Genomic DNA, 19,612 nt, shown 5'->3' with positions numbered 1-19,612 from the left:
TTCCTCTCAGGATGGGCTTGAGGAAATACTGACAAGTTGTTGGTGGGAGGGAGGACTGAGAGCAAAGTACCACGGAGTGGGACCAAGTAAGACATTTCAGAGGTGGAAATTGATAAAAGGGGAGCAGCAGTGCTTGAAGGCATATGCTACTATACACACAAGATGGCATTTATTAATTTGAGTGATGTCCAGTGCCTCAGTTCAATAGGGCTGATAACAAAGGCAGAAAGTTAGGATTTAAAATCAAAGTGCTGTGGGTTACTGAAGAAACTAACCTTTACTATGCCACCGTAGCAAAAAGTGATTTTTTCTGGGTCTCAGGACTGGAATAATTGCTTTACTAGAGGATACAGAGTATGAAACGGTAATATGGGATTTATAAATGTGTTATTGTTTGAAACAAATAAATAGAGCTAACAGACCTTTCAGCAGTTGCTCATCTAGGTTTACTGTAAATATTAAATGTTGTAGGTATGCTCAAAAAAATATGAGACTGAAAATATTTAGTGTTTTACAGATCTCTTAAGTAATATAAACTGATTATCTGTTGCTGTGAATAATGAACAAAGTAAAACCAGGTTTAAAGATGTTTCCTTGAATGTCAGTAGGAAAAATCTTCAGCAATCAAGAACAGAAAGATTTGTGTGTGCAGATTTGATTACTAAAACATTAATGACAGTGAAGATGAAAACTGTCACTTGTCTTGGTTTGAGAAAATTTTGGTCTCCTTGTGATAACTGGCAACATCATCAAAACAACATCTGTTACATTGTGAAATAAGCTGAAGAATCCCTCAAATAACCTTACTATGGAATTTTCCCTGCATCTTATGTGTACTTGGAGAGAAGAAATACTTTTTCTTTTCATTATTGGCTAAATGTTGACTTTTAATCAGCAGTAGCTTTTTAAAACAGTTTTTTTTAAACAAAAAATAGGTAATTGTATTATAATATTTTTTTCTGAATTTTGGTACTAGTCGCTTTTGAAGTTTCAACTGCATATGTCTTTGATTATGTGTTTAATTATAAAAAATAGAGAACAAAATTTTGTGAAATTACTATAGCTTTTATGTGCGAGAACCACATGTATGTGGGCAAAAAATAATGGTTTTTTTATGTAACAAAGCTATTAAAATTTTTATATGAAAAGTTTGTGGAAGGTAACTAAATAAGAAAACACCCCCCCCCCCCAAAATAGAATTTGTTACAGAAGCTGCTGAATTGCTGAGTATTATTTTGCACAATTGGATATAATATGACTAGAAGTCTTTCTTAATGAGAAATTATATTGATCTAGGCCAGAAAACAAATGGAAAATCAACTTTATTGGAAGTTAATTCTAAGAAAACAAAAGGGGATGCTAAGACAATTTATAATTTATGCCATCTTACTTTTAATTTTCAAAATTAGTTTTGCTCACATAGAGAAAAAATACTGTAGAAATTAATATTTTGAAATTTCTTTTGGCTTAGGAAAAACTGACCAAGAGACTGCTGTGGCAGGAGATAAAGATATAAACCAGCCTTCCAGTAATCAAAGTGTACAAGCAGAGATCCAAGAGCAGTCCATCTGGGGAAATCGCACTGATGGTGACCTCATCAGAAGTAAGTATTTCCAGAACAAATTGCTGCCGTTGAGGCTTGCTTTCACAGTGTAATGGGATACTGCCTGTTGACTCTGTTAAATGTGTGTCAAATGCAATTGTGTTGCAACTGTAATGCACATCTACTGAATTTATTTCCCAGATTGACTCCTGTCAGCATGCATAAGCAACAAATATAAAGAAAGGTGTGATTCGAGTGGTGCACTATGGTATAGAACTCTATAGCATCTAAGCTTTTAAAGCCTTAGGTTTACATTCTTATCATTAATAGTACAATAGATAGTACTGCATATATGCAGCTGTGCTAGGTGTCATCACCCTCAATTTCCCAGGTAATGCATATATATAAGCAGCAGAGTAAACTATGCTGAGAGCAGTTGCTTCCAGGTGCACTGAGTATTGGTCAGGTGTAAGTATTTTAAGGGTTTTGTGTCCTTTTTACTTTGGAACTGTGGAGTTTTTAAATTAGTTTTTACACATCCACGTTCCTAGTGTATGTCCTGTATGCTTTAAAATTTAAAAAGGTACAGAAGATCATTCCTATTTTCCTGTCTTGGACTAAAGATCATATGCTATCCATTGTACCCTCTTAAGGCAAAAATATTTCTGTCAACTGCCAGAGGTAATACTTTGTAATGCTTTAAAATTCTGTGAATGCTTGAATGTTAGTTGCTCAAGGGAGGGGCAGCGTGAGGAGCTGTTCTCTAATTATTGGGTGTATTCAGAAAGAAAATGGACTAAATGCAGTGGTGCTCCAGCTCTCTTGAAGTTGTCTGATCACATGTTTCAGCATTAGTCTCTCTTTACAATGCACACTATACTGTTGACAATGGGGTAAATTCATATTTCTGAACTGGCTGTTGTCAAAACTGGTGATTTTTTGCTGCGGTTATCTGTTTCTTTTTAGGTATTTTTTTCATCTGTTTTGTTTTTTTGCTTAGTTGTTTTTTAGTCTTATCTTCTCTGGAACTTTGTGTTAGCATTTGAAATTATTTTCAAATCTTAGTTAATCCTTTTATTTTTCCTAAATAATTAATTCCAGTAAATACTTACACCTCTAATGTATTGTTATCTTGATCCTTTACAGGAAACTTGATTTTATTATGTCAGATATTTATTTGTTGATTTACAATAATTCTTAAAGGGCTACAAACAGGGAGAATTGTCCTGCACAGCTTGAGAGTTTATTTAAGACTTACTTAATCCCAAAAGATTATTGTTTCAAACCTAACTATTCCTGGACAAGCAATTGCTTTGTTCTTATGTTGAGGATATGGAAAGGTGTGTATGGCATCTTCTGTTTTTGGAATGGCCCCGTTTTATTCCCTCTTCCTAGAAGTTTCCTTATTCCCAAACCCATGAGAAAGCAGTTTGATTTCATAGTACTTAGTAGCATGCCTAAACTGTGGAGGAAAGGACCAAGGACTGTAGGGTGATTCTGTGCATCCTCTAATCTGTTCACCCCCAAGACATACTGCAGTGGCTGCACTGAGGACTGTGAGGAAATTATACTTTTTTTTTTCAACATATAGTAGAATTTGCAACAGATAGTGGAAACCCCTGTTAAAATGACTCGATGATTATATGTAGATGTATCTCTGTGATGGAAGGGCTAGTTGCTGCTGAACCAAAAAAAAAAAAACAAAACGGAACAGCAAAAAGGGAAAGATAGGATAAAATGTAGAGGTAAGAGGTAGTGTTCCAGCGTGCATGACTATCTTCATCCTGGAGTTACGAGTAGCTTTACTCTGACTGTGGAAAGCAAGTTTAGCTGAAAGCTGTAAATTTCTAAAACACTTAGTCTACTTAGTCTTAATAAGCGTGTAGAGGTTTTATTATGAGTCATATTTGATTAGATGCTATGATGCAAACCTCTCCTTGCTTCAGGTAACCTTTAGTTTAAAGTCTTCTAGATGGAAGAAATAAAAATTAGGAAATCAAAGCAGCTTCTTTTTTTTTTTTTTTTTTTTTTTTTTTTTTTTTTGGGTGTGAGGCTTATGAGTAGGAAAGTTTGTTCTCCTTTTAAAAATTGAGGAAAAATGCTTGACTAGTTATACATTTTGTAGTTTGCAGAAGTTTTACAACTCAATATACCTAGGAAGTAGCCAACTTTGAAAATTAAAACAAGTGCAGCAAACATAAGCTTTCTTATCACAAACATTACTTAGGTATTTCATGTAAAAAATAAGTATTGTGGCTCAAAATGGTCTTGATTCAACGAGATCTATTACCCCACCAAACTAAAATTCACAGACTGTTGCATATTGAAAGAAGTTTGAAGTTAGATATAAAGAGTGTTTTGATTATTACAGTGCATTTTAAAACTCTTTCTAAAAATTGTTTTAGACAGCACATTCTTCACAACTGTTCCACACTATCCTAATGATTCAGTTTCTTTTTTTCCCATACAGATTGTTTTCCATCCCCACAGTTGATACATACTCCATTTGTCTTAGCATTAGCTTTTACTTTATAAATGTTTCCAGCATTTAATTTCCAAGCTTTTCCTTGTTTGCAGCTGTTTTATCCTGCTGTTATATGGAATTAGATTAATCAGTCAGATTTACTGGCACACTAACAACGAAGTCCAGTGTTAGAGCCCCTGTAATGACTTCATTATGTATGATTTCTCATTTGCACTTGTGAACTCAGTTTACCAGGCAACATCAATAAACTAAAACACTGCCCCCGTTTTCCACAGTAAGATGTTTTACGTTCACCTTGCTTTGCCCTTTCAGTCTTTTTTTCAAGCTCCCTTTTTTAACCTCCAGAGATTTCCTCCAGATTAGCCTTTTCCCTACCTCCTTTGGAGAATCCCTTCTCCCCATTAATGAAAATTTTTATAATATCCTGGGTAAATGGTTAATCTTATGGGAAGCCTCAACCAAGGAATTTATTGTTTTTGAAGAGAGTTTGAGAATTGAAAGATTACTGTTTACTGACACATAAACAATGAAGGGCTGTATAAGAAGGAAGAAGTTGTATTACCTTTCTGTAGTAACTGTTAATACACTTGCATAACTGTTACTGGAAGACTGTTCAGTTCGAGAAGGGTCAGGGGAGAACCACAAATATCTCAGGAATGACTGGAGTAGATGAAAACTTGCCATGTTGTGGATAACCTCCTGGAATTCAATCTGTTTGGAGTTAACAAAGGGAATAAATAGGGGAGTATTTGAGAACAGGAAAAACTGCCAGTTCCTTGGTGGCTTTATGTGTGTTAAATTTGCTTTAGTCATCATAAGGTAGCAATTGCTATCCATATCCTTTAATTTTAGAACCTGAGTAAAGGAGAGTCTTTCCATAGTGGTTCCCCCAACTGGGAAGACATATTTTTCAGTACAGTTATTCTTCAAGAAAATGTTGAGACCTGTTCCCTTCTTGTCACAGACGCATACATATTTTTTATATTATTTCTGACTGTAGAGGTTCCGCTTTTCAAAAGAGCTTTAGAATAACTCCATCTGCTATCTTTTGTGGCAGTGCATTTTAAATATCTGCAAACACCTTCTGCTTATTTTCATTGTATGGTCTGGTGGCCCATAATGGAGTGGTTCTGCTTCTGTTATCACTCACTGTTGGCAAGTGAGGAGGAGTGCGTGTTAAACATGCAGCAGGGTAACCTGTGGCTATAGGAATGAAGCCATAGCAGTTTTTGCTGCTCTGTGTTACCACAATGCTCTGCTTTGTTCTCTGGAAGAGGTATGGGATTTTTTTTTCCCTTGTAGAGCGAAAAAGTCTATAAAGATGGATTTTAGAATATTTAGGCAGGATTTTTGCAGAGGGCACTAGGTTATCTTCAACGTGTGTTACTATGCAGGGAAGGGAATGTTTAGGAGGGAATAAAATGCCAGTCTTGAACACTATTTGCTTGTGAGGATTTAATCTTCTTTCCAGTTCTCAAGCAGAAGCTTAGCTATGTGATATTTAAGAAAACAAAAAACATCTACCATAGATTCAAATTGTCATGAATAATTGATTAATAATAATCCAGTTCTGAAGATTAAATACCTAAAATGTGCCCATGTTTTACAGACAGAAAGGTCATTGCTATCCATCATTTTCTAGCTTCAATTGTCTCTTTCTCCTCCATGGAACACCCTCCTGATAAGAGTGGCTCTTCAGAGAAAGGGATGCTTCTTTCAGTTCTGTGGGGATCAATTTTACATGGTCTTGTTGCCATTATTTTATTTACTATATTCTTCTGGACTAAAAATCTAGTTATTTTTATCTTTCTGATTTCTATATTTTATGTTAGCATTTTCACTTTACATGATTATTTATTTAATTTTAAGGTTTGGAAAATATTTTCTTTGCCTGGATAAGTGAGTGATTTCTGTAGTTTATTATGCTGTTTGTGTTTGGGTTTTGTTTTTTTCTTCCAACAAGAAGTAGCTAATCTGCTTTTAGAAGTCTGTTTTGTTTGATATTAATCCAGATATCTTTTCTTGAATGTTCTATGATGCACAGTCATCTTACAATTAATGTGATTTCAGATGATCCTGTTTATTCTGTCTATAAAATAGTGCAAAGTGCTTGAGTTAAATTATTCTTTTCAAAGCTAGAAAATATGACAAATACAGTCTTCTTGCAGCAAAACAGTGTGTAACTACAGAAATTGTGCAGAATATAATAATGGAAATTATTCAAAATACATTACTGGGTTTGAAAGGTGTATTCTATTAGTTAAAGAAGTGATTTATGTACAATGTTCCAAATAGACCCAGGTGTAAAAATCTGTTAACCTATGAATGAACAAAACTTAATCAGTTCAATATTTATATAGCAGCACAGTATTTGATATTTAGAACCTTCTTTAAAAAAACATTAATCTTTGACAAATCTGGCTAGTAGATGTAAAGAGGTCCTACCTGAGAACTCCTCTCCCAGAGATTTTCTAATCCTCTCCCCAGCACAGAACTAGCCTGTGTTACTTCTGTTTTTCCCCTACCTGGCAGTTCTCTTACTGCAGCTGCTCCAAAAGTCTTCGAAAACCTTCTCAGGCCTTTTGAGAGGCCTGGTGAGTTGTACAATCAAAGCCTTTCCCTTTGATCTTCACTTTACCTTCTCCTGGGTAGAGAGGGATTTTCACAGGTAGCTGTACCATTATTAGTTACAGTCTTCAGAGTCTGACTGGGTCTTTGGTGTTAGCCTGGAAAAAAGGAGGCTCCAGGGAGACCTTATCACTCTCTACAGCTGCCTGAAAAGAGGTTGTAGCCAGGTGGGAATTGGTATCTTCTCCCAGGACAAGAAAACACAGTTTCAAGATGCCCCTGGGGAGGTTTAGGTTGGTCATCAGGAAGAATTTCTTCACAGAAAGGAATATCAGACGTTGGAATGGACGGCCCAGGGAGGTAGTGAAGTTACGCTTCCTGGAGATATTTAAGGAAAGACTGGACATAGCACTTAGTGCCATGATCTAGTTGACATGGTGGTGTTCTGTCATAAGTTGGACTCAATGATCTCAGAAGTCTTTTCCAACCTAACTGATGTGGTGTGTTCTGTGTTTGCAGAAGTCACTGTGAAATGACCTGAGTGTTGCTGTTGTAGTCCCTTGTAAACCGAGCTGCTGCGAGGTGTATGTGTTTTCTCTATATCCTCTTCCCTTCAACTCTACATTGCATCCTGTAAGGAAATGCAGCTAGTGATGGGCTGAGATAGATAAGGAATTTGTATATTCCGTTATCACTCCATGTCAAGAAGTAAACTTCTTGCTGTTGTTGATCCATTTACAGAACAGTAGTCAAACTTCAGTGGGAAGTTTAAACTGTTCCAGATGGCACTAAGATAGGTGTATGTATTCTGCATATCGCTAATAGCCAGAATTACTTGGAGCCTTTTAGCTTCTGTTTTATTTTACTTGTGACTCTTAAAATGTTATCCGAATTTGTGGTCTGAGGCTGAGGAAGTTTGGATGGCAGGTAATCACCAGTACCAGACAAAGGTGAAATTCTTCAAGTAACGTGGAGATTACTGTGCTTGCTGTGTTTGGGCCTGAAGTAAATTGTATCTTAATTTCAGAATATTTTCCTGTGTTGTATTGGTACTGTCTCAGAATTAATCATGCTGTTATGCCTATATGGGAAAGAATAGTTATATTCTTTTTCTGATTAGTTCCTCTTATGGGGAAAAAATTAGAATATGCTTGTAGTAGTTCCTTAAAGAGGAGTAATAAAACTCTTGCATTTTATGTGAAATATTATACTGCCAAGCCAATGAGTCAGTGTGGGTTTACTCTTCTGTTTTCAGTGCTAACAGTATTTAGCTAGCCATGTTTAGCAAAGAAAACACTAAATTACAAATGTCATTATCTAAGACATACTTTTAGCAACCTGTCTGCTGACCAAAATGTCATGAACTTAAACCATGGCAAAAGTTCTTTTTCTCTCATTTTAGATTTAATTTTGAATTTGCTCTCATTTGTGTGAAAAGAATTGTGTAGGTTTTTACAGCTCAAAGGCAGTACTGTATATTATATTTACATAAAAATAACTGAATGAATTCTTCAAATTTAAGAGTTATAATTGTTTTAATTTTTTTTTTTTTTATTTACTGATAAAAAAGTGAAAGAGGAGGAGAGGGACTCATGGTCACAGGATAAGCCTTAGCTAAGTAATCACAGTTAAACATTTTTTTTATAGCTACATAGAGGAAAGAAAGGTCTGAATACTGCTTACTTCTCATGCATTCTGATAATATGATACCTATAGTGCAAAAGAACTCACAAGTACCTTTCCTTGAAGGTATTTTAATAAAAGACAAGGAAAATCAGGAGCCTATGGTGTGTTGATGTCTTGTTGTGGTGTGGTTTTCTATTTTCCCTTAAAAAGTTCTTCATAATCCAAAACCAAGAAGCCTTTTGAAAAATATTAAAAAGTCAAACATCTGTGGTCACTCGGGCTATTTCTGATACCAATTTTTAAAAATCATTTTACTGACAAAGTAGGCTTCCATATATATTCAGGCTTGGTTTGAGAGAATGATTGTTACCTGAACCTTAACTCATTTTTGAGTGAACTGTAGTGTTCTGGTGTGTGACAAATATTTTTGTGTGGAGACTTCTCTTGAAGTTTGTGACTATAAAATGCAAACTCTTACATCCTACCAGAAAAACTTTTCAAAATTTGAGTTTGTCTGGATCCATGAATTTTAGAGGCTTAAATTTTACTTGTAAACTTTCTTCCCTCAAATTCTATGCAGTATCTCAATTATAATGTTTTTTCTTTGAACTATAAATATTATGACACTTGTTTGGAGAAAATTTAGCAATGCTGATGTTAATTACAGCAGAATTTCAGCTAAGAGACTATTTCCTGTTGCAAAGGTTCCTCAAGTTTAAGTGAGTTTTATTGATTTAAAACTCAAACTTAAGGTTGTATAATGTTTGCATAAAATGTTGAGAAGTTTGCTTTTGAGACAAGTCAAGTAGAGCAAACTGTTAGGTAAACCTATTAAAAAATGGCCTATGAGTCAGATTTGACCTTCAGGGCAAGTTTCTGCTGCTGAGAGACAGCATAAGCTATTTGCCCATTCTTTGGCATATCAGGGGCAAACCTGTCTTCAGGTACGGGCAACTAGGAAGTGCATCTTCAAAAATAAAGCCTCTTTGCCAGTTAGAAGGCATCTACCTTTCCCAGACTCCTTTCTTCAATAGGACAGGTGCATATTTTGACTGTATTCCATAAGTTGCAAGTTGAAATAAAATTCACGTTTTGACAGAAAAGCAATGAAAGATTATGCTGACCAGAGCTGGCTGTAACGGCAGTGTTGAACCAGAATGGAACATCCTTTATGTCTGGACAATTCAGGAACACAGGAGATCAGTGAACAATACTCTTGAATTTCAAATTGGAAGAAAATATGTTTCGGTGAGAAGATTTGGGATTAACTTGCCAGGAAAAACTTGTCTGAGGGATCAACCTCAGTTTTTCAGAGGTGATGCAGAAAAATATTTGGATGGTGAGGTGGGATACAGAGGTAACTTTATATATTTTACATTGTAGTTTTCTTATAGGTGACTTTATCAAATTACACCATCTCATTTAGTATTTTGCAGCTCACTTTGTAGCTATGACTTCGTGAAGTATTTCCCTACTTCAATATATATATTCTTTTTACTGTGTGATGACTTCTTAGTGATGAGTCACTGTCATATTTATAATGTAAAATCATTGCATTGGTAAATATTTTTATCCAGCAGTAGACATATTATTCAGTGGGACTGTATGCTAAGTACACTATCAAATAACTGACAGTGTACATTAAGGCAGCTGAAGTAGCTGTAAGGTCTCTGTGCTTCATGAGAATCTTCTGCATAGCCCTTCTCCAAGCTGTTCTGTGCTGGATCAAGTCCTGGAAACTTGCAACTAGTGTGAGTTTTCTATTTACAACAAATAAAACAGTGTTTAACTTTGGAAATATAGAAGGGAAAAAAACAACTCAGAACACTTTTTAAAGGAGGAATTCTAGTAAAAGGTATCTGTTTTTTATCTCGTCATCTTCTTGTTCCACTCCTTTGACTGTTACTTGATATGCTTCTTGGTCCACTTGATTTTCTGATTCCCATTTGTAGCATAGTGTTATGCCTGAGGAATGTTTTTCTTACAATTTAGTTGACAGACTCAATTTTAAGTAAATCACTATTTTGTTTTAACTGTTTGTGTTATTACAGAGTATCTGTTACTCTAGCATTTTCAGAAGAACAGCGAGATCCCGTTTGCTGTGCTATGCTCCCTCCTTGAACAAGAGAAAATAACCTGGAAAAAGTTTTGTTTGTTATCAAATCAACGTCCACACCAGGGATTCTGGTGTGATAGCTGGAATAGGGCAAGAAGTTCAGGTCTCATTATTAATATTTTGTTTAATTTTTTTGAAACAGTCTTTATGGAAAAGGAGAGAAGACTTGCTTGATAGCACAGGAAAGGTTTTGATAGAAAATGCACTTTATTTTCAAAACTTAGAGATAAAAGTGCATTTCACGATGGCTATAGTTCAATAGCACTTCAAAGTACTGATTTTTAAAGAACTCTTTAGAATTTAGGATTATTTTGGGAGAAAATAAAATAATCACCATAAAGAGGTATGGTGGAATCACAGTTGGAAGAATGCTAAAGGTTTGTTCCCATTTTTAATAAATTATTCTGTATCCTTTTTCCCATATTTGCCTTATAAAATAAAAGGATTAAAAAAAAGACTGACCCATCCCTATAATAATTCTGATGCCAAGCCATTTTTCTCTTCTCTGTTTGCATAATTTTCTCTAGTGTCCCTTTTTCCTATTTTTCTTGTTTGTTTGTCTGCTTGCTTGAACAGTCCTTTGTTTCCCTGCTTCTTTCTTGACTACAATGACAAACCCATAAGTAATGACACTGAGGTTGTGTTTAGAGGTTGACTTGAAAGTATTTTAAAGTGCTTCAGTACAAAAGCCTGTTTCAGCATCTATGTGTTAACATCAACATTTAAGCTGGTTTTTAAGTAGCAATGAACCTTGTGTTAGCATGAGGAATCTGACTATTGGAGAACTAGCAGTGAATTTTGTAAAGATACTGTGCAATTCAGGCAAAACCTCCAGCTGTTCAATTTTACAACACTCTACGAAACTCAGCTTCTAGAGCCATGTGATTATGTGAGATTTAAATTTTCATGAAATAAAAAAAATTAACCTGGTCTTAGTTTGTAGCTACTGGCAAAAGTAGAAAGTTAAAGACTGAAAATTGGGGGAGACAATAAAAAGGATGCATTTAAAAATAAAATATTGGTGATTTTTGAGTAGGTTGGCTTCTCTGTACTGCACTGTACAGAAACAAGGAATTTTGCCTAAATTATCATGATGCCGATTAAATAAAAGGTAGTAGGGAAATACTCCATTGTGATTTGCTAGTTCTAGCAGCCTCAGAAAATATTATGGCATAGTAAAATGTAGCCAGTTATACTGAAGGAACATGAAAAAAAAGGGTGCTGGAATTAATTCCATATGACAGATAAAATGGCAGATTGCCAGGGCTCTTCAGAACAGTGGATATGGTGGTATCAAAAACAGTGTAGTTCTGTCCCCATAGCAGTTGTTTGAGTGGTTTCCTATGTGCTTTTGTTTGGGGCCAAGAAATGCAAGAAGTGAGGCTGCAGTGTTTGCCAGGCAGGGAAAAGCTGCACAGCACAGGGGGATGGAGGAGCAGCTTGGCTCACCTGTCACCAGCCTGGTCCGGTGCTGCTGTTGGTGATGATGCTGGGAGTGCTTTTGTGTGACTGAAGGCTTGTGTAAGCAGCAAGGGAAGGTGGGTTGTGTTTGATGTAGTTGCTGTGCTGTATGTTGGATCTTTGTGAGTAAGAGAAGCTTGGTGTCTCAGCTGTAACTTTTTAAAGCTCTTAAACTGTAAACGGACAAAAAAAAAAGTTGCTGAATTCTAATGCTTTCACTTAAAATGCTGTTTCTTTTCTTGAAATCCTTCTGTTTACTGTAAAAACTTGTAATAAAATGTTTTTAAAATGTAGAAATGGACATTTTCAGTATTGCAAATAATACTGACACAGCACAGATTTCATTGCTGTATCTGCACTCCACTAAAAAAAAAGTAATTGTGATTAGTGCAGAAGGATTTTTTTTTTTCTGTGAATAAATAGAAGTATGTCATATATATCAAATAAGACAAAACAAAATGTTTAAAAAAAAAAAAAAACAAAACAACTGTGTTGCAAGAAGCACTGATTCCAAGCATGGAGCTCATTCAAATTTATATGCTACTTAAAAATATTTTTAACCAAAAGATGAACCAAATAAACTTCAGTGGGTCAAATTGCATAGTTTGGTAAATTGAAAGAACTATTTTTAATAGAGAATGAAAATAATTCCATGCGTAATGTTGAATGCTTTTAAACATTCTGGAATGAAGATAATCTCTATCTGCATGTTAGAGATAAAAACTAGTATTTTACTGTTAATATTGTTTGGGTGCAACAACTTCATAGGGAATTATATCTTGTTTCATGAACAGAGTGGAGAATCAGAATTTTAGCTCAGTTGTGGAAAGAAAAATGTTTTACGGGTAATTTCATCCCATTAAAACAATTTATCTATTTTTCAGCTAATCTGATGCTTTCCCATGGAGTTAATGCATTTGTTTCTCTGAATTTCTGTGCTTTTCACTGTTGGTCACTGATGTGACACTGTATTTTTCTAAGAGGACAGATTTGTAACTGTGTGGGTCAGATATCAGAGCTTTCTTATGTATTGTTTGAGCAGCTTATGCTTTGCTTCCTTTCAGGAAACCAAGTGCATCGTTTTTACAGGAAGTTTGGTCTTCACCAAGCCCGGTCAGCAGTCTGACTTTTGCTCTGCTCTAAGGGTTGGACCTGTGAGCAACTGGCAAAAGCTCATTTAGCTTTTCTTTTTATTACTATATTGAATTCATGTAATCGAGGTCATTATGAAAACTTGGTCAGGATGTGTGGGTTTTTCCAGCCAAGTCAGAAAGAGGTCTTGCTAGATCATTTTGGTAGAATGTGATAAATAAGCAGTTAAGTAAAAAATAGTTGTCTTTTTTCCTTAGTATTGGTGACAATGATTGCATGTTGAGTGCATTCAGTTCTGAATTTAACACACAAAGCTCTCAGTTGAAAATGTTTTATGTTCAAAAAGACTGCATTGCCTTTTCCTTTAGCATATGAAACAACCGTTTTTGAGTCAAAGTTAAACTGCTGGTGGGGTGGGGCGGGGAAGGGAAAGGCAGTGAGCTCTGAGAAAGAGATTCAGCCTTTGAGTCCATGGTTGCTTGTGGATTTGAATCTAGGGAAGAAAAAAGAGAATGTAGGTTTTTCAAGGACTCTGATAAAAAGTATCAAGACTCTGTTCTCAAGAATCTTACTTGTACAGCTTGCACAAAAATATTTTGGGTTAGATGATGCCTTATCACTTCAAGGTACACCAAAGAGTTAGTTCAAAGGCGGAAAAAGAGCTCTCGTTTCTGGGTTATCCTGATGCCAAGCTGGTGCATTAGTGGCATACAGGAGCCCATGAGACAGCATTGGTGACAGAGCTCTGCCCGGAATGTGTGTGTGATTCAAAATCCTTTGGTGACCTGGGGTCCCTGGAGTGCTTTGGAATGGGGAAACCCTGCTCATCTAGCCCATGGGTGGATTGGTGAGGGGTATCCTGTATCCATCTGCTAGACCCTGCTGGCCATAAGGAAGTTCTTCCAACTGAAGAACATCAATAAATGGGACTAAATCTTCTCAGTGTGTTGTGTGTGCAGATAGATGCTGCTTCTCTTTCTCGTCACACTTCGTTTTTTCAGGATCAGGAAATAGGTGGACATTTGCTGCTCTCTATCATATTTCCACATCGTTTTTCTCCTACCAACAATTGTTCTGTTAACTGTGAAGTCTGCAGTTATGAAAAGATGGGTCATGAAGAGTTGTTGTTCTGGACCTCAAGTCCTCACCCTGCTTTCTGACACAGAATTTCCATTTTCTGTTATGCTGAGTATGGCTGATTTTTTGCCTGGGTTCCAGGGTCCTCTCTGACCTCAGGCAGAAGGGGAGCTATTGCTTCAACACCTGATCACTGTATAAGTATGAAGTGTTTATCTCTGTTATATTTATCAACTAAAGATAATGCTTATCTTTTCTTTCTTGTAAAATCTGTATCAAATACTTCAGATCTACTGGGATTTTACTTGTGAATTTTTTTTGTTTCTTCTTCCATACTCTTTTCTGCCCTCACAGAAGTGAAGTGGCTCAACTCACTATATATTTTTTCTCTTTGTCTCCTTCCCTTTCAGTGTTTTCTTCTGGGTGGTTCCTATCGGCTCTTTTTTCTTTTGATGTTTTTGCCCTACTATTGTTTTAATAATGTAAAATCCCAAGTTTTAGCCTGTTATTTAGAGTTACTGTCCATTTGCTTCTCCTGTTACATTTTTCTTGCAGCTGTGGTTTTTTTTTTCTTTCTTTCTTTCTTTGGTTTTCTGGTACTTTGTACCAGCCAATGCCAAACTTATCATCAGCTGTAAATTGCAAAAAGAACAGCAGAGAGAAAATAAATGCAGAAATGTAATTAAAAACTCAGTTATAAATTTATATATTACTATATTTGTACTCATGTTCTGTGTTTTCCTGCCATGTATTTATATAATCCTCTCTTTATTGCTTGTTACTATGTTTTCACTCCTGTTTTTGGTTTCTGCAATTAGTTTTGTTAATAGTAGCATTGGGTATTAAAATTATAGAGATTACAAAAGATGGTGCACTGAGAGCAGGTGATCACACTTAAAGTGGGACACTTTCTAGAAATTCTGTCACTTACATGAGCTGAGGACTAGAAATCAAACGACCAGTGAACATTAAGGGAATTGCTCATTCCAAACATTTCCTAAGTTCTTTTTAAAACCAGTACAGCCAGTTTATATGGGTTTTTTTTTTTTTTTTGCATGAGTTTAACTGACCACTATAATCTTGACATGTGTACATTCAGTATATATGGTCAGTGGGAAATAAACTTGACCTCAGAATATCTTCTTACTCAGAGGTGAATTGTGAATGGGCTTGGCTGAGAAGCTGTTGCCTCACCATCCCACATTTTTTCCTGTGGTGAAATAGAGTCTAGTTCCTCAGTGGTTGCAGGAGTTTGGAGGAAGGCAGCAGGAGGTGCTGGAGGCAAGAGGACCTGTTTGTGCACTTGCTCGGGTTGTGGCTGTTAATGACATTGAGGTTATCTCTCCTGTCTGGTGCATCCTGCTGTGCCGCTTGCGAGGCAAAACCCAGCAAGAGATATCCTGTTGTTTGTAGCTTCTCTTTGATGTTTTTTACTTTATTTGGGAACAAGTAACACAATGGTGAGGGGCATCAAAACTATTCCAAATATTTGAGACTTAATGTGTCAAATTCCATGGGACACCAGTGTAACTTTATGCAGTGGTATTACTGTGTGTTGTAGCAGGTACGAATACCAACTGCTATAATGTCACACCAACATTCTGGATTAAATTTAGTGGGTTACTTTTCTTTTAAAATTTGAGCTACAGAAGCAAAGCATTCTGTTTATCAGTGAGATGGATTGTATTGCGCTCCTAGTGGTCTTTATAATTTCAGGGCCTGTCTTCACATTTAGGACATTATCTTAAAGAAATAGGTCTATTTTATTACTTTAAGAATTAGCAAAAAAGCTAATTCTCTGATTCTTAATACATTGATTATTTACTTCTCAGATCCAGTGTTTTACAAGCCACTATGCTTTATAAAGGAAGATGTAACAACAACCAATCAAACGAAAAAAAACCCCAATGAGATGAACATGCCTCTTAATAAATTACCTCTGTAGAAAACACAGGACAAAATAACTAAACAACTCACCTTAAGTAAGAAGAATGTCTTAAATTAAAAAAAAAAAACAAAAAACACCCAAACAAAAACAAACCGAAAACCAGCCCACAAACAAGCTGCAGCAACAAACAACCAAACAAAAAACTAGCTACAGTACTAATTAATGAATCTATTAAACTCCATAAATATGCCCTAGGAGCGTTGGAATGGTGACCGTGAGTAAACCTGCCATTCTGCATGTCTGTGCAACTGTTACCATTGCAGTACATAGTTGTAATGCTATGAAACATAACAGCAAATACAATACAATTGTTTTCCAGTCCTAGCTGAATGAGTGATAAGAAAAATGGATACAGAAATGTTGCAAATGGAAAGTTTGCAGTAAAATTTCCTGCTTTTGAATGTAACATTATGTAGGGATTTATTCCCCAAGTGTATGGGTGTCTATTACCTATAATGCCTTGGTTTGTGTTTGGCTTTTGGTATTCTGTGGTGAATTCCTATTGTTTTTTTTTCAAGAAGTGACAAACTATGCTACAGTAAGAACTATATTCAGGTTTATGTAGGTGTAGTTTAACAATCAGGGCATTATGTGAATTCTCTTTATTTCTAATTTATATTGCAATCTACCAAAAATTCCCAGATCATCTGCAAAGTTTATCATAGGTGACAATATTTTCAGTCTCAGAAAAAACATCGCTAATGACAGCAAGATATTTTTGATAAAGAAGAACAGTTTACTGACAATCTAATGGTAATTAGAAGCCAAAGGGTATTTTGATTCTGAGATAATTGTTACAAGACAGGTAACTAAAAATGTTAGGGATTTACTCAGTTTAGCAAAGATTTAAAATTTGCTGTTGCAGTCATTAAAGAAAACCAGTGGCCATTTGTTCATTTTCCAAAATCACATCAGGAAGGATGTAGGATTTGTAAATAGAGAAATTCACTCCATATTTTCAGTTGGAATGCTTAGCAACTTTGTAAACTCTGGCTACCAGCCGTTTTCATGCTTCCCTGTGATAACTGCATCTCTCTGGGTATGTCAAAGACATCTTTATACAATTCCTGCAACCCTTCAAACAGTGTGCAAAGTCCTGCAGTGCTTCCAAAGATAGGCACTGCAGGTGTCTTTGCACAGATATAAGAGTACTTTGGGCACTGTCTTGTGCACTTGTGTTGCTTCTCAACCCATAGACACACATGCACACGTTTGCCATTCTTGTCCGCCCTTCACCAAGTGAAAGCTGACAGGATAAAATGTCTTTTCCCTTTGTCCCCTGCCAGCCTTGTTTCTGTTATACCAGGTGTTCCCTGGGTGTGCTCTCAGATGTATTCTAACAAAGTGTTCTCAGTGTGGGTCCTGTAAAACTCGTACCAGCAATTTTACTACAGTATTTTCATTACAAAGGACATGCTGTTTCATAATAATATATTGTATTCATTTTGAAGATATCCTCATGTCTTACAAGAAGGAATTCTAAAAAGGTGGTTGATGCTGTTAGTTGATACTTTGTTTTCCTTGTAAAGTCAGCATGGTATAAAAAATTCAGTGTAAAAAAATGATTTTAAAAGATAGATGGTGCCTTGATGGTACCTTGTTATTTAGTTAATATATGCCTTCTGTGATATGGTAGCTGCAGTATATGCTATTTATGTCCCAGAAAATATTCAAAAATAATTGCTGACAAAAGCCACTTCACAGGTTGACTCAGAGGTACGTCTTGTAATCTGAATGTTAATATTCTGGATAGCTAGACAGAGAAAACTATTGATGTATTTTGAAGATCATATTAGAGACTATTCAGGATTTAGTTAGAAAGTGGGGATGGACAAGGATTGGGATACTTGAGTTCTCCCAGTTTCAGTAAAATTTTCTGCTTATTGAGCCTATAACACATACAATATATAATATTTTTGAAAAGTTAGGATATTTTTGCTAGTCAGTGGGAAATGTTGCCTTTTATATCTAAAGGATTTATGTTTTCTCCAGAAGTAATTTAGAATCACCTTAATTTTACTCTAGAATTCAGACAGCCCCTAGTTTTATTGTGCAATTCTTGACTGTCATCTGCTTTATCTTCCCCCTTAAGCTTAAATTGGTATTATGAAGAAGCACTAATAAAAACCAGAGGCCTGATTCCTACCTCCCTTACATAGTCTGTTCCATGTGATCCATGCAGAGGGGATAGGAGCAGTGTCCACTGAACTCAAACAGTTCTTCCAGCTGAAATTAATGTGTAGATCTTGACTTTCAGTGTTAGTAGAACCAATCAGGACCTCTGTATTTCCAGAAAATCTCATCTTCTTATTGTAGTTGTAACTGTTTTGGGAAGAGAGAAGTGTTAAGAATACTATCAAGTGAAACAATATGTTGTATTTTCTCAATATTTGAAAGTACCATTACAGTTTTTACAACTAAGAGTTGTGCATTTTATTCTTCCCACATCCACCTGCAAAAAAACTGTTACTGTGGCCTGATTTGTCATCATAAACTATTGTCTCATATGTACATAAAGAAAAAATTGTTCTTCCCTCTCTGGGTGTGTAGTCATATAACTCAGGCTGTAAACTGGAAAGTTTTTTCTATCACTTTCAATGGTCAGACTAGCAATACTCCACGGGTATCTGTATCAGCTGGCTTGGAATTGTGTTTGATGTGATTAGGCTATAATTAACTGTCTCAATTCTTCTCTCCTGCCTGGTGTTTTGTTTTGATTCACTTTGACTCAGAGGAGTCTGCATTTGGTGTATGTTTGTTTTTTTTGTTTGTCTAAAATCCCTAACGATAGCTTAGACTGTCTTCTTTTGGTCCTCTTTTCGTTGAGAGTTTCTCTCTGTTGACATACATTTTTCTGTTAAATGCATGCATCAGAATTGTTCTTTTAAGACAGCTGGGACTTTTCAAGGTGTGAAAACAGTGTGTGGTCAGGGTGAATATATATGTGTATATTTGTTTAAAGTGTGCCAAGGGTTTTACAGTCTGAAAGAGAATGTGCATAGTTACTTCAAAACCATCAAAAACCATAATAAATGTTTACTACTTGAATTCACCAGGTAGTAACCTTACAATTAAATTATTGTGCAATGTCAGGTAAATAACAGCAGAAGTTACTGTATTAAGGCCCACTTTGCAAAGGAACCAACAACAAGGAAGTGTGAAACACACTAATAGATAATATGCCATACCAATATATTGCCTTTTTATTGCTTTTCCAAGCAGGTTCATTTGCAGTTATTACTACCTGTATTATGTGCTAGTTTTCTATAAAAAAATATTCAGTCTATTGAATCATTAATCTAATATTTATCATTCTTATTGAAAATCCACTAGTGTTAGCACTGTATAAAATACTGACTTAAATCTACTGGTTTTGCTAAAGATTAAAACCATATTAACCTGAAAAACATGGTATTTCTTAGGACATTTTGAAACTACTCATTGTAGATGTTTGAAATGACAATTTTTCTCTGTTGTCTGAGGAATTATTTTTTTCCTAATCTTTAACATATAGTAAGTGACCAGTACTATCCTGATTTGACGATGCTTGAATGTTCATCCAACACACATTTGAAATTTTGATGTGTATTGCATTAGTTAGTGAATATCAAGAATAACATTTTTGCTCATACATACAGTGTAAAATGGAATCTTTTGTAGCAGCACACAGCCTGTTTAGAATGATATAACAGGCGC

At 35.6% G+C, this 19,612-nt stretch overlaps 1 protein-coding gene across 6 annotated transcripts in view; it reads left to right on the top strand.

Annotated features, from left to right (window-relative positions):
* MDFIC (MyoD family inhibitor domain containing) overlaps positions 1 to 19,612 on the top strand; it is a 114,905-nt gene that overhangs the window by 11,998 nt on the left and 83,295 nt on the right. For all 6 annotated transcript variants that reach the window (XR_012052744.1, XR_012052748.1, XR_012052746.1 and 3 more), the window contains exon 3: positions 1,472 to 1,603. Coding sequence is in view for 1 of the 6 variants with exons in the window: in XM_002192535.7 (XP_002192571.2) it covers positions 1,472 to 1,603 (132 nt within the window). In the remaining 5 variants the exon portion in view is untranslated. The remainder of the gene's footprint in view (positions 1 to 1,471; positions 1,604 to 19,612) is intronic.

This window comes from Taeniopygia guttata, chromosome 1A (genome assembly GCF_048771995.1).
Source record: "Taeniopygia guttata chromosome 1A, bTaeGut7.mat, whole genome shotgun sequence".
NCBI lineage: Eukaryota > Metazoa > Chordata > Aves > Passeriformes > Estrildidae > Taeniopygia > Taeniopygia guttata.
Note: the sequence above shows the minus strand (reverse complement) of the source record. Positions and strands in the feature narration are given on the sequence as shown.